The sequence below is a fragment of the Aptenodytes patagonicus genome, chromosome 5 (genome assembly GCF_965638725.1).
Source record: "Aptenodytes patagonicus chromosome 5, bAptPat1.pri.cur, whole genome shotgun sequence".
In the NCBI taxonomy this organism is placed as follows: Eukaryota; Metazoa; Chordata; class Aves; order Sphenisciformes; family Spheniscidae; genus Aptenodytes; species Aptenodytes patagonicus.
This window is the reverse complement of record NC_134953.1, coordinates 34,409,559-34,425,085: the sequence shown is the minus strand read 5'-3', so window position 1 is coordinate 34,425,085 and position 15,527 is coordinate 34,409,559. Positions and strand designations below refer to the sequence as shown.

General features: G+C 46.5%; 2 protein-coding genes across 11 annotated transcripts in view; both read left to right on the top strand.

The window, feature by feature from the left end:
- Positions 1-3,291, top strand: part of ANK3 (ankyrin 3) — a 208,866-nt gene extending 205,575 nt beyond the window's left edge. For all 8 annotated transcript variants that reach the window (XM_076339316.1, XM_076339319.1, XM_076339318.1 and 5 more), the window contains one exon: positions 1,892-3,291. The gene's annotated coding sequence lies outside the window, so the exon portion shown is untranslated. The remainder of the gene's footprint in view (positions 1-1,891) is intronic.
- Positions 3,292-11,207: 7,916 nt separating this feature from the next.
- Positions 11,208-15,527, top strand: part of CCDC6 (coiled-coil domain containing 6) — a 57,303-nt gene continuing 52,983 nt past the window's right edge. For all 3 annotated transcript variants that reach the window (XR_012995453.1, XR_012995452.1, XM_076339310.1), the window contains exon 1: positions 11,208-11,516. Coding sequence is in view for 1 of the 3 variants with exons in the window: in XM_076339310.1 (XP_076195425.1) it covers positions 11,208-11,516 (309 nt within the window). In the remaining 2 variants the exon portion in view is untranslated. The remainder of the gene's footprint in view (positions 11,517-15,527) is intronic.

Genomic DNA, 15,527 nt, shown 5'->3' with positions numbered 1-15,527 from the left:
GGCTTGCTGCTCAACATACTCATAAAATATTTAATGTTTTGAAAAGGGAGGTAATTCTTTTGACATGTCTTTCTCCTTCATGGAGCTCAAGGATATGGGAGGAAAGCAAGCCAAAGGGATGGCGCTGCTTGTATGACATTGTGTCCCAAGTTGGCTCCCGTGTTTCTCCACTGTCAATCCTCAGGGGGAAACCAGTGGAAATTCGTGAATTTGAAGGCACTGAAGGCAAGATGGGGCACTGAACCCCATAAGCAGTGCAGATAAAGAGCCTGCCGGCATGCAAGTGTGATGCAACACACATTGGGGATAAGGGAGAAGCATTTCATTTTAAAATAAAATGGCATTAATAAGGCAGTCCTTGCCTAATGGATGAAACATGTTCTGGCCTTCAGAAAGCCAGAGTCTGAGTTCCTCAGAACCAGATTTGCTCCCATGACTGCTGATGCATTTCTCCTGTGATTTTCAGTAGGCAACTCCTCCGTGCTAGAGCCCCTGAGGAACTTGGGGAGTCTTCCTTAGATAATAAACCTTTGCTCAGGGGGAAACTTTGTCCCATAAGATGAATCTCTGTGGTCCATACTTTGATATGATAAGCATGACCAAATGTGCATTAAGTAATTGTAAGCCCAGTCGAGAGTCTATTGAAAATATTTTATTTGAATGCAGAAGTGGATGTATTTGCACAGACAGGGGATTCTGATGGAAAACCAGTTTGTTTCTTGATCACAAAAGATAAAAAAATCCTGTTTGGGAGGCAGAGGTGTTGCTTTTCCTTTGAATGTTTGAAAAAAATCACAATGTTAGCTAGATTTTGCTGTAAAAATGTCTTTGTCACCATTGCAAATAAACCCATTGCGAAATATAGGTGGAAAGGAAAAGCCAAGAACTTTTGCACGCAATTCTGCAGGACAGCACTGTGCAAGCCGGCATGACTGCTGCAATGTGAATAGGCGGCTTTTAGTAGCAGGATAGATTTATGACAACTGTAGATGTGGGCAAGGACAGATTGTTTTAGCATAGAAGGAGAGCACGAGCACTCCTGGGGAATGTGTGTGGACCTGTGACCTGATTAGTAAACAGGCATGTCCATGCCAGCCTGAATCCTGCAGGCGCTGCGCAAGCTGCCCTCCCAAACAGGCTTCCCTACGCCCAGGTGCTGGGGAGCCCGCAGGTCTTCAGCTCCCGTTTGTATTTCTGCTTCCCGCCTCCTTGCTGCAAGACATTGCTGTTGTACAGCAGATGTAACAAACTTGCTGTCCTTATTTGCATGGCTGCATGACTAGTTTTGGATGGGCGAGAGAGCAGGAGCTGGGACCCCCTGTCTCCTTGGTGCCACTCACACGAGCCAGGCGGGAGATGGATGGGGCTGCTCCTCTTCCCCGCTTTGTCCTTCGCCAAGCCTCCTAAAGGCTGGACTCCGCATTCCTGGCTCTCCCGGTCACGTTCCCCGAGTGACTGGTAGAGGTGGATGTGCGAGAAGTGCAGGTTTTCCGCCACTTTGAGGATGCTTGCAAACAATAAACAAAAACGTGCTGTGAAAGCAGCAGCTCTCTCATTCTGGAGATGATGCTATTTCTTCTGCTATAGAGAGTACCTATTCCTTGTCATCATCGGATCTGACGAGCTGGTACTTTCTCTGGGGTGACAAAATGCAGCATGTTGCAAACGTATTTGTAAATCAGTTCACGAGCAACGTGGACATCAGCAGCTGCATTTTCCCTTCATGCTGGGAGCTCAACTAATGTCATTACCTACCTAGAAAGTGTGTGATTTATCCCATTGCAGAATTCCATAATACCAATTAGAACATTCCTGTTTAGTCAGGGAAAGGCTCAAAATTGATTCTAACGAGATATTCTGAAATGATTTGTGCTATCTTTTCTTTCCATAGGACTGTGTGCTTTTACTGCCAGTATTCTAGAGGGACACTTACAGAAGAAAAATCAACAGGAATTAAACATTCACCTATAAAAGTGTGCGTGTGTTTGCTGCTTCCACACATTAACCGCATGGTTTTTATGCAAAAACAAACACAAAAAAAAACAAACAAAAAAAATTAATTTAGCATGAGCCAATTTACAGAGCATGGAAATTCATGTTCATTCACAGGATTGGAGGGTGCGCAGTTACCAATGCAGTGTATATACAAGATGCCATGCTGTTAACAGCTTCTTTCAAGCAGTTTGATGTCATCTCAAAAGAAATAAATTCCTGTGGCCAGAGGGGATGTACGAAGACGAAATGGTTAAACCATGGAAAGACACTAAAATTACTAAAATCCACAACAGCTCGCCTTATTTTTCTTGGACCCAAACTGTCAGGGTATAAAACACTATTTGTTTCTTTTTTAAACATCAATAGTTTTGCTGTAAATAAATAACACTGTATAAATTCTAACAAAATAGAATAAATGTTGATAAGGCACTGCCTTTTCGATCACAAGCAGAATATTGCAAATGCATTGAGCAGGCTAGGTGTCTCAAATGGCTGCACCTACAGGGATATTCTGGGTGTATCTTCACAGATTCTTGTATATTAGCAATTATAATGTTTGTATATGCAAAAACGCTAGCTTGATTTTAAAAAAATCTTTAAAATCTGCTGCAAATTTAAATGATTCCCAAAATGAGGAATTCTGTAGTTCTGTGAAAATTTTTCTTCAGAGTACTAATATTTTGATGCATGTGTTTCACCTTATTTTGATTAAATCTTTTCCAGTTTTGCAAACACTATACCGCAACATGAAAAATAAGATTTTATCTGTAAACACAAAGCCCTTCATCTAATATTTGTTGCTGTTGCCAATTTTTCAATGAAATGACCTAAAACCCATAACATATACAGTAGTTGCATTATGGGGAGGGGGGTGCTATCTGTTCTCGCTTTATAACGGGGGTAATGCTTGCAGCTTTAGAAGTGGGTTGGTGCTCTAAGGAGCACAAGTTTGGGATATTTTTAAATGAACTGAAGAGAAATTATTAGCTAATAGACTGGCAGCACGCTGTAAAATTATTACTGTATTGTGTACTGGCTATAAGATGTAGAATCTTTCAGTAAGCCAATCATCTGTAATCATCCTAGCAGTGTAATATTAGGTTGTTAAGGCTGCTGTGTTTTAAAGGGCATTTTTATTTGGGTTTTGGTGAAATACTTTAATTTGTTGATTATATTCATATGGAAACAGCATTCATTGATAATAGCTCTAATTACATATGTATGAAAACAACAAACACTGGATGATCTAGTTGATTATTTAAGCATAAAATAAATTGTGTTAAAACTCTTGGATAACGTGTATTTGGCAGTGTTCTTGTACCCTATAGACGGGCGGCTTCGCAAGGCCAGCCATTAACCACCCCTGGCTTTTTGCTTCTTTTCCTCTCGGTTTCTTTTGTCTGATCCACCTCCTCGTCTTCCCAGTGTGACAGGCCATCGCTTGGCAGTCTGTCTCCAGGTGGGGGGAATGGGAGGAAAACACAGCAGCCAGCACATCCTCAGCAAAGCTAAGGAAAACCCACCTCCCTGGGATGTAGGAGACCTCCTCAGGCGTGGGGAAAGGACCTGTGCAACAGGGGTGTGCGTAGCCTCTTCTCCAACACGTGTTAACTCTGGACCTCCTTTAATTTCTTTCGCCCCATCGAGAACCAGGAAAAGCACTGCCGAGAGCAGGTTTTTTCCCAGCATGTATCAGTGAGACCGATAACCAGCTCACTGCAGATGACGTAAATAAAGTGTACATCTCCTGTATATTGCATGGACTTCCTGTGTATTATCGGTGATGGACCACTATATACATAAAATGTTGCCAAAACAAAGTTTTGTAGGCAGCATCGGTACGCACTCCTTGCTCTGGACTGCAGGCTTCTGCTCGGGTGCAATAAATGAAATTTATTACTCAGGGTTCAGTTTTACCTGGCTTTCAAGGCAACGTGAAGGTGATGTATTTTACCCCAGCTTAGCACCTGAGGAAGCACCGCTGCTACAGATCCAACTCAGTCTGCTGCTTGTTATCTGCTGGCCCACACAGGAACCAGTCCTCAGCTGAGGTCAGTCAGCAAAGCTCTCCTGACTGTGGTGAAAAGCACTTGGCTTCAGGAGAGCGTAACAGGTTGGTTTGTCAGTGTCTCCGAGTTATTAGGGCTGCCAGCTTTTGAAGCAGTGGCAGTAAATGAAGTGGTTTTCATCGTTTTAGCAGCCAGTCTGTGCTGCAATGCACATTTTACCTAGGTCTGGATACCGCTGGTACAACGCTGATGGTTCAGGTCCTTACGGCAGAGTCTGGAGGGCAAATGTCACTTAGGCCACTGGAGAGCAAACACATCTTATTGCAGGTCACAGTCCAACAGGAGTGACCGTACTCCTGGAGACCTCACTGTCTAGCTGCCTCCCTCCCGCTCACGAGTACCTGGATCAGCTGAATGAAAAAGAATGTTTTTAGTAAATGGTGTGTGGGTGTATATATTTAATATTACATGATGATTTTACAGTTGGAAGCAAAGGCTGTGGTGACCACCAGCAGGAAGGCAGGAGCAGCGCTGTAGAAGAGCCTCACTTTACCTCTCTGTAACAGCATCCAAAAGGCAGCGTTTCATTTGACTCCTCTCTCTCCTCTGCCTGGTGCCCTGTTAGTACCTGATACTGATGAGGAAGAAAGCCGTGGTTGTACCTGGAATGGTAGTTCTGGCAGGCAGAGGCTCTCTTTACGTAGTCAGAAAAGTGGGGTTGCCTGTGCAGGTAGCAGAGGTGTGTAGGGGAATCTCGACATGTCTCCTGCTGCTGGTGGTGATTTATGTGGCACCTTCAAGCTCAGGGAGTTGGTTTTGACCGTGGCAGCAGCCGTTAGTAGCTGCTGGCTCACCTTGAGCCTCCCGAGGACGCTTTGCAGCAAGGCCCAGCCATGGGTAGCGCTCAGCGCCTGAGCAGGCTGCGACCATGGCAGACACACCTATTGGGTTGTCCAGGCTAGCACCGTACGTGCCTGGGCAGGGCGGTCCCCCACCGCTGGCAGATCCCAGTCCTCCAGCTCCTGCTGCGCAGGCCGGCCATGTCGCTGCTTGCTGCCTCCCATGAAGATTTGATACAACACAGACAGTGAAGGTTGGAATGGGAACTCCGTAGCTAAATTTGCAGAGTTTAAAATTTCACATTAAATGTTGCACAAACAGGATTTTCTGGGTGTTGGTTTGTTTTGCACCGACTTTATTGATTCCAACAGTAGCTCAGGATATTTGGGAAAAACAAGGTTGAAGCATAAATGGTCATTTGAGAAGGAAAACAGAAATCTTGCCAGTACTAGCAAACAGCGCAGACAATCATCTAATGTGTGCTTTTGTCTTTTTTTCATATTCTCTCCAGTGAGAACATTCCCCTTAGAGGCAAAATTGTAAGTCACGGGACTTTTATTGCATCTATTAAAATAAACTCGATTGCTAAATACGGTGTTCTTTTCATCCTTTGATATTTGATTATAGCACTACCTAATAATAATGCTGCAGACTATCCTACCGTAGTTTTTCCATTTCTGAAAGAATATCAATTACATTTTATTTGTGGCCGGTAATAGTTTTAATGTCAGAAATTCTAAGAGCTCCTGTAGTGCAGAGCTGACATTAGCAGGATTAATGGCAGTCGCTTGCAGGATTGCAGCACCCTGCTAATTAATGCTAATTTCCTGGGGGGTTGTTTAACACGGGCTTTGTCTGTAGCACACACTGTGCAGGAAATCGCGATGTGCTCTACCGGGGGCTGCTGCAGCCTGGGGTGTGGGGCATGCACCCCCAGAAACCTCTCCATGCCCGCTATGGAAGGAGTTTATAACTGGGGCTTCTTTGGGCTCAATCAAGTCAATAAAATTTGATGAAACTCATTGAAGTCCATCAGTGGCAATTTTTATCATGTAACCTATACAATGACAGCAAACTCAGCGCGAGCAGCTTGGCCTGGAGGAAAGCAGGTGCCACTGCCCCGGTGCGAGCTGCAGAGCTCTGCGAGGCCCTGCGCAGTCAGAGGGCTCTGCAGCGGCAGCGATGATGGCACTGGGGCAGCTCTCCCGCCCCTGCCAGCCCTCTCCCCAGGAAGGGGGTGCAAGCCAGAGAGCTGGGGGTTACCTGGCTGAGGCTGGTGCAGGGATCCTGGGCAGGGTATCAGCAAGGGGCTCGTTTTTTGTGCTAGCTACGTGCATGACGTATGACAAAGCTACCGCCGACCCATTGCATCCTTGGCCCCAGGGTTGTGCACTGGGATAGCCAAGGGGCGGCAGGAGTGGGTGGATGCAAACGGGACCTCTGTTTTCAGGGCAGATCCCACCAAACCAGGGCTGGAGGAAGAAGAGCTCCTGGCTCAGCTCCCCTCTAACTCTGGAGCGAGCGAGGGAGGGAAAACATGGTGATAGTGAGAAGGAAGATATTCTTACTTTGTTGAAAGTGCAGCAGTTTTCCGACAGAGACGCAGACCCTAGGGTAGGGGGCGGGAGATGGGAAAGTTAGACCCAACCTGCTACAAAGTGCTTGACATAAAAAATAGTCCATTGCTGGGAAAGAAAAAGGTTAGTGAAGGACACAAAAATGAGCTGCTCAAGAAAAATCTATGTACGTGCCACATTTTTCATAACTGCTGATGCTAAAAACAGTATGCTAATTGTGCATGGCTTTATTTACTTGACCCTAAATCCTGGAGGAAGGCGAAGATTTATAATAAAAGTTTTATTGGCACTTTTCCCATCACACTAATGTTCAATTATGGAGAGCCTTTTGGGCTATAAAACAGCAACGCACAGCGATCCCCTGTTCACCAACTTCCTTGGAAAGCTTCCAGAGGCTGGATATCATTACAGCACGGCCAGACCAACAGAATCAACCTACTACAAACTCTGAAAAAAATTCCCTGGGAGAACAAGGATACAAAAGCAAAGCTCCAGAGCTGAAGATGGGTTAGCTGCTGGGTGGCTACCGCGCAGCACACTGTCATAGTCAGATACTCTATCCTGCAAAGACACTTCTTTTCTAATACATGTTTCTGATTAAATAATTGTTAGTCAGAAAAGCAAAGCGGCATGGCGTTATTTTTGTCTGAATTGCTTGTTAGAAAACATGTTTTATCCTGCATCAGTAGACACCTTAATCCACAATATTAGCAAATCGGGTTTTTTTCTGCTCATACAAATATCTTTCAAATAGAGGTTTCTCCCCTTCAACAACCCTTCCACAATGGTAAAAGCTCCACATATGCACTCCGTTTTCCCCTTTGAATATTCTCTTGTATACAGGTCATAATTTTTTTAGCACTGCTTCAGTTTATTTTCCTAGCAATATTTTCCATTAATTGCATTTTAATGCGACTTTGTCTTTCCTTTTTTTTTTTCCCCCTCTATTTCAGTTGGGTAATCTGAGTACCGTACAGAATTTTTCCTGACGTTAATTAGCTTCAGTTGGTCGTTTTCTCTTCAGTCTATAACTACTGAATATTTTAATAAAATTGTATTGTTACAGAAGGTCTTCCAGCTGATTAATGGACCTCTGGAATTATATTAAGGATTACATTAAATCTCTGAGCATACCTCTTCTAACCCCTCACGCCTAGCAATGTATTTTATACAAATATTTCTACTGTTGATGTGAGTTTATGAAATACTGTTTCTAATTGCCCATTACCTCCTGTAATGATAGTATCTGTGAATAAATCCCTGCCTTTTTATTGCTGCTTCTTGATGTGAGTATCTGCTCTGCTATTATTACAGTGCCGGTGACATTATTAGATTCTTTATTTGGACCAACACCTCCCCTTGCCCCCTTAGAGTTTTGCATTTATTGTTTGTACAATAAAAAAATATTGGGGCGAGGAGGATGGGGACCTCGTCCTGCAGACGATGTGGTGGTGACAGGCTGGTTGCGGTGGCTTAGTAACCCCAGCCTGCGGTGGGGGACAGGGCCCCGGCAGCGGTGCCCCAAGCAGCCTTGCAGCCGGGTGAAGCTGCGGTGCGGGGCAGCCTCTATAAGCCTTTAAAAGGGGGTTTTGCTAATTGTGCTTATACCACATATTTGTACTTTTTAATTGGCTTGGTTAATATCTTGCAGATGTGCAAAACGTGATTTTTTTTGGGGTGCTAATTAGGATAAAATTTTCTCTCCCTGGTTAATCTGTTAATTTGGGGTAGTTGGCTTTAATTGTAATTAAATATATGGGCGCTATTTTTTAAATGACTGAAATGCTGTTATGACAAGAAGGGTGCTGTCTCAGATCTAAACATCAAGGGCCCTTGAGTTTTCCTCCCACTCCCCCACTGACTCAGTGTTTGTCATTGGGCAAGCACCTCAGCTCGCTACCTCCCTTTCTTGCCTTCCAGGGCTATTGTGCGAATTAATTAGATAATGTTTCAGCACGGCTTTGAACTGGAGAGTGCTACAAAAGTGCCAAGTTATAATTTATTGTTATGAAAGCCAGCATTGCTGGCTGGGAGCGAGATCTCTGATGCAACCCAGCAGAGAGGGATGGCGAGGCGGCTGAGGGAAAGCTCCCCTCTTGCCTCAAGATCCCTCCTCTCCATACCTGCTGTCTGCAGCACCTTCAGCCTGCTCTAGAAATGTTCTGCTGAAGGCAGCACCAGCAGCTGCGTGGTGTGATCCTGGGGATGCAGCCCCTGGCTCAGCCAACCCATCCCGGTTTCCGGATTGAAGATGTCACCTGCACCTCCCAGTCTGTTTTCAGGCTAGTTTTGGTGTCCAAAGAAGCAGCGGCCACATTCTCTGGAAAATTATAGCACTTCAAATCAGCAAAGCACTTAAGATTAACATTGATAGGTCTGAAGAGTGGCTTAAGGCTAAGCACGCCACAGGGCTTGCTGGGTAAGATTAGCCCGGAGCAGCTGCATGTTTTGCTGATGCAGGTTTTCAAAATATTTAGGCCTTGATTCAACAAGAGACTCAAATGTGGGCAGTCCCACTGAAGGCAATGGAAATAACTGGCTGATCAGAGCTGGGTAGCTGGATGAAGAAAGAACATTAAGTTACAAACCTCTTTGTTTAGAAATGAGTTTGCTTTGAGGAGCACATGCACGTGTGGACAGAGGCTACAGAGCAAACCGGCTTGCCTGCCATCGCTGCGGAGTGTGTACATGAAATAACGCTTCCTCATGACCCAGCTGTGTTCAGCTGGCTTCCCAAATACCGGCAGACCTATTTAAAAGCAATTCTATTGAATTGTAACAACCTGTCCAAAACAGTGCTCATTATTTGTCGAATCCTATTTTAATCCCTCAGGCTCTTTATCCTGAAGTCTGTGCTGGCGGAGCGGCTCAGCCCACATGGTGCTGTAGGTCAGAGGAGCCGGTGGCCACCCTGGGCGGCGGCGCTTATCCGGCCCTGCAGACCCAGGGATCTCCAGGGGTTGCTGCGGGGGCATTTTAGGACAGCACCAAAAAGCTCTCACAAGACCTCATGGACATCATCTAGCTGGTCTGGGGAGACCTGTGCATCTATAGCAGCATCTCTTGATGCCGATGCTGTTATGGTTTGAGAGAAATCCTGCCCTAACGAAGCCCAGGGATGGGAAATCCATCTGGGGGGGATGCAGCTGCAGGGGGTGGTGCCTGAGGGTCACTGGTGCTGATGGCCTTATTACATTTTAATGGCATCACCGGGCTCAGTACAGAGGTAACGGGATGCAGGAGTATGGCTCGGTTTCTGCAAGGCCGGGCGGGTGGTGCAGGACCTTTTCTAGCCTTAAAAGCCCTGAGTTGATGTACCTCCGTGGGGCCGAGGCTGAGCTGCGGAGCTGTGCCAGCACTGGATGGGGACCCCCAACTCCCTCCCCCCCTCATTTTGAACTCTGTTTGCACAGCAATGTAACGTGCCGGGTCAGACGCACGGACAGGCATCCATCACAGAAAACAGTACCCATGTCTGAAAACTACGAGCGGCCCTTTTACTGCATTTCTTGTGATTAAGAGACCAAAAATAAAATGACCTGCACTTATATTCCCAGGCAGGCAGAAAGAATAATTACTTTACAGAGATGGAATTCCTTCATATATTATAGCCATTAAAAAGAGTAAAATTTGAAATTTACTGTGGCATGGAACAAAAAGGTAGTGCAGTTAGAGATAATGAAATCCTTACTTGCCATTAACGGAAAAATTACTGTTGTTAAAAGACCCCTTCATAAATAATTGAGAAACCAATTATACAGTCTTGGTAAGTAATTTATCCAGGAGCAATACGGACCACATTATGCCATAGAATGAACGGCGCGTACACTCCGTTATATGTCACTACAACTTGTGCCTTTGTACAGCTGCTCCACAAAGAAATAATAAAAAAAAGGAAACTAATGCACATAGTAATCAGAAAATACATTATCTGAAATGAGAGATGGGCATTAATATATCTTAATTCAAAGTGGTTTTACAGCAATACTGAGGCCTGAATTAAGATGTCACTTTGTCTCTGCGCCGTGAAGGGGAGCAGGACTGGGGGGCCGGGGCTGGGGCCGCCGCCACGCTCACCTCGCCTCGGCGGGGTGGGGTGACGCAAGCCCCGTCTGCCTGCAGTGCCCGAAACCGAGGGGGTCCCTGAGCGCGGGCAGGCGAGGGGGCCTCTGGAGCCAGGAGGTACAACTCCGGGCACGGGGCAGCCCTGGGGCCTCTCCTGCCCACCGCGCTCCCTGCGCTCACCAGGCAGCGCTGCCTGCGTCCATGCATTATTTTATAGATATATTCTTTAAAAAAAAAAAGGTTTTCAGTTGTTTGAATTGCGTGTAAATTAACCCCTGGGGCTCCAGCCTTGCGCTGCGGTCTGGGGCACGGCGCCGCTGGGTGAGCCCCGGGTTTTCTGACAGGGGTCACAGGTTCGAGCAACGAGCGGGTTTTCCCATATACTGAGGTAAAAAATCCAGGGGTTGCGTGCGAGCGGTTTGCCATGGACAATTTAATATTTAAACAAAGTCTTCCACGCAAAAGCCGTGCCATCGGGGACGTGCGAACCGCTGCCACAGCAGAATAAAGTGGTGTTTGTCACGCTGCTGACGTGAAACCCGTCGCGGTCCCCGGCTGGCGGCGCCGCCGGCGCGGGCCGGCAGGCGGCGCTGTGGGCGGGCGGCGCGTGCGGACGGCCCCTCTTGGCGCGCGGGGAGGCCGCGGCGCCGGCGCACGGCGGGCACCGCCCCCTGCTCGCCTGGCGGCGCGGCGGCGGGCGGGAGCGGCGGCGGCGGCGGCGATGGCGGACAGCGCCAGCGAGAGCGACACGGACGGCGCCGGCGGCAGCGGCGGGGGCGGCGGCCCGGCGGGGCCGCTGACGGCTGGCGGCCCGGCCGCGGGGCCCGGCTCGGGGGTGGCGGGCGGCGGCTCGGGGGGCAAGGCGGGCGGGATCGTGATCTCGCCGTTCCGGCTGGAGGAGCTGACGAACCGCCTGGCCTCGCTGCAGCAGGAGAACAAGGTGCTGAAGATCGAGCTGGAGACCTACAAGCTCAAGTGCAAGGCGCTGCAGGAGGAGAACCGCGACCTGCGCAAGGCCAGCGTCACCATCGTGAGTGCGGGCGGCGCCGCGGCGGGCGGGCGGGTGTGTGGTGCGTGTGTGTGTGGGGGGTGCCCCGCCGCGGGGGTGTCCGCGCAGGGCGGGCCCGGCCGCCGCCGCCCTCCCCTCAGCCCTGCCCCGGTCGCGGCCTTCGGGCCCCGCCGTCGCCGGGCGCCCCCCCCCCCCCCCCCCCCGGCGGCAGCGGTTGAGGCGAGTTTACCTCAGGCGGGCCCGGCTGTCACCGCGGCCTGTCCGGGGGGGGGGCGGGGGGGGCGGGCGAGGGGGCAGGTAGGGTCACCCCGCGCCTTTCGCGCCGTCTCTGGGCCCTCGGAGGGGACCAGGGTCCTGGCGGGACCGGGAGGGAAACCAGCGAGGAACCGAGGTTGTTCCCCCGCCGCGCCAGACCCGCGTGGCCGGCCCGGCGCTCCGCGGGGAGGCGGCCCCGCCGCCCCTGCCCCTGCGCCCGGCTGTCCGAGCGGCGAGGGCTCGGGAAGGGGCGGTTCGGCAGGGTTTTGAGTTAAGGAGCAGTAAGGGCCGTGCAGGGGAAGGGCGGTGCTGGATGTTCCCTGAAGTTTCTCAAAGTAGAGATTTTCTTCGAGTGTAAGTAATCTGCGGAGATTACGGATTATCTCTTCGGCCGTCACCTCTTCAGCCACTGTGCAGAAACAGCGAGTTGCAGGATAGCGTCTTAGTCACGAAGAAGTGTTTGATTTATTTGTACTGTTTTGTTAGCTGTGGTATTTCAAGAGGTTGTTTAAAAACTCATTTAAAATAAACCCCTTAAAAACAATGCGAGTAACACACACCACTCTGTCCTGGGAAGAGCTCAGCTACTGGTTTATGAGCACTGAGAGGATAACTTGGAATTTATCATCATTTTATATGATGCTGTTAGGCATCAATCCTCAGTAAAGTACACATGAAAATACAATAAATATGACATTGTTTTCTTCTGTATGAGTTGGGAGTTTAGGAGTTTAGATGGGGTTTTTTTTTGCAAATTCAGTGGTTAGAGTGATCGTTCAGGCATTGTAGTGATCATGGCCTGCGTGCAAAGTAGGTAACGTTAAAGACTGATTAAAGGTAAGCCTGATACTTGTATACGCTGTCCTGTACATCCTGCCAGTGCAGATAGAGGTGCTTTGAGAGAGACCAATCCCACCTGCATGTGCTCGTTCTCTTCTCATCTGATTTTTCACAGGGGTTGCTTTATTACAAGCATAATGGCTATTTTATTGATAATCATTTTTTTCATTGTCGATATCTCTAGCAAAGAAATGGAGCTCATCTAGGCAAACCTGTCATCTGTTCCCAGTAGTAAGCATTCAATGTCTAGCAGGATGTGGGCCGGAAGAGTGCATGAAGTACAATACAGAAGTAATTTATTCAAGGATGACAAATATAGTGCTAGTCGGGGAAATGTGTGCTTTGTTAATACTTTACGAGAAGAGAATGTGTCTTAATTAGGTAGCAGTGGAGTGCCTTCTAATGTTGAAAGGGGCTAAGACATCTTGTCAGTCAGACATTTTCTCTTTGCCTGTTAGAAAGCGACAGCATCTTTCTGAACCCCTGGTAGGTGTACTGTTTGTAAACAACTTGAAAAAATGTTTGTGTGAATTAAAGTTCTTTTGGTGCTGTCTCTAGGGACTGATTACCTTATATTTTCATCAAATTTTAATTTACAAAAAGGAAGTATTTTTCTTAAATCCAAAACTCGTTCTGTATGTTTTTGACATCTTGGATAAAGAGAGAAAAGGTATTAGACTTTTATAGCAACCTGTAGGCTGTCTGGAAGACTGGCATCTTTGGCAGATGCTCTGTCTTTGGTATGCTAAACTCTGTGCACGACAGAGTAAACCACTTCTAATTCAGCAAGTGGTAAAATAATGAATGCAAAACATAACTTTTTTTCAGGCCACCGAGACTTTGTGCCGTGGTTTACATAGTCGGTCGTGTAAACACATTTGCAGTCAAAATACTTTGTTGCGTTGCTCCAGTATACAAGTGACTGGAGATGAACTTTGTTGGAAGGTTGAAATGTGTGCCATTTGCATGTAAATGTAATTAAATAGAAAGTTTTCTGATTTTCTCCATTGTGATTCTAAACCTTCGTCAATTTACTCCTCCACCAGTCAGCTCAAGATCCTCACCGTGTTGCTGTGCTGGCAGACGGGCGCTGCGTACCAGTTTCCTGTTGTAGACATTGTAATGTCACGAATCAGCTTTGATTTTTATCAAGTGTTGAGGATGAGCTGTGAAGCGCAAATGAAATAGCCAAAATAGCAGGTGAAATGACTAAGCCTGTGTGCTGTAGGTGAAGGTGACTCCTTGAACCACGTCGTTTGAGCTCCATTGTGCGAGTGCTGCAGAGACTCTTCACTTTCTTCAGCTCCCGCCATTGTCTTTAATGGTTTTGAATATTTTCCCTTCAAGGTTACCAGGTAGAAAGCGTTCTTCTTCCTCCTCCCTCTTGTGTCCATGCTGGTGTGTTAATATGTCATCATCTTCTTTGTTTCTGTGTTTGTCCGTAGTATTATTGGTGTCAGTGTGGATGTGTACAGTTTGGGGATTACTTAAATAGCTTGCCGCATAGCATCCTGTTAGTTCTATTTTGTAGTTAACCCTTGTGTCATAGGGTTGAAAATAAGTGTTAAATTAAGCATAGGAGACCTATGTTAAATAGTTGCACTTGGAAAACTGACTGAGAAAAGGTGTTGACTTGGCAGGCTTGTATGCTCGCTAACTTCACATGAACTCTCATCTAAAACATGTAAAAACAGATGCTGCTTTAATACTGAAATTGGTAAAACTAGCTTGGACTAAGTGTACATCCAAAAAGATGTGCGAACTCTACTCCTTCCAGTAGCCTGAAATGCAAATGTGCAAGACTGTGAAATTAAGTAAATATACGTGATAACTTTATCTCACCTGCTATTATTGGTAACAAACTGTGAGGGAGGGAGCAAAGCTAGGAGAAAGCTAGGTAAATTTGAAGTGTTATCTAGCAGTGCAAGAGCATTACATTACAAGATGCAAAGTTTCAGAACAAGTATTAAGAAGATACAACTGAGGTCACTTGACCCATTTGCAGAGAGTTCATTATATGTATTTAGCAATCTTTTATTGTATGATCTCATGGTATATTTCTGCAAGGTCTTTTTTAGGAGATGGAACGGATGGTGCCTAGGTTGGGAAAAATCACACACCTGAAGATCTGAGATGCTGTGTATTTGAGATGTAAAGTAGTGAGTTTTGGTTATAGTGCTGCATTGCCAGAAGTGGATTTCCTGTGTGAACTTCCTTAATTTTTTGGTGAAAAAGGTCTACCAAGGAGATATCATATTTAATGGACTAAGTCTGGGACAGCACAACTTCTCTCATTAAATAAGAGTACCTTCAAAACTGGGGGGGGGTGGTGGTGTGATTGCTTTTCAAAAGATTGAATTGTTGCATGTGACAAAAGCTGAAATTCTTCAGCCGGGTGTAGGTATGGCTTGGTCAGGAAGTTTCTTTTGAAGTCAGTAGAACTTGGATTTCTAACTTCTTTTTTCTACTTTTCAGTGTTTGATGCAATAAAGTCATCCTATTTCAGTGAAAGCCATGTAACCTTTAACTGATACTGAAGCATTTTGTTTTTCTTTGTTACTGTTTTGAACTGACAGGCCTCATACAAACAGAGTGCTTTTAATAACAAAAAGGGTTTTAGTCTCCAATTGCTACAGGTACATATATGCTTACTCTTGGATGGTAGATTCAGTAATTTAACTTGTGTAAATTGGCCTGCTATAGTCGGGCATCTTCTGTAGTGTTAGAAAATTAAAGTGTAATAAGCCTTATTCTGTTGTTTATTTTTTTAACTGAGGTGAAGGTAGTGTATTTGAGAAGCCTTAATTTAAAAATGTTCCTGCTCCAGAATGCTCGATGTAGCAGTTTTAGTGCTTTGTAACATAGATTTTACAAGAACAGCTTCTCAGGTTTTTTCCCCGCAGTTTGCTTTGTAGGGAAGGGAATTATCCTAGAAAT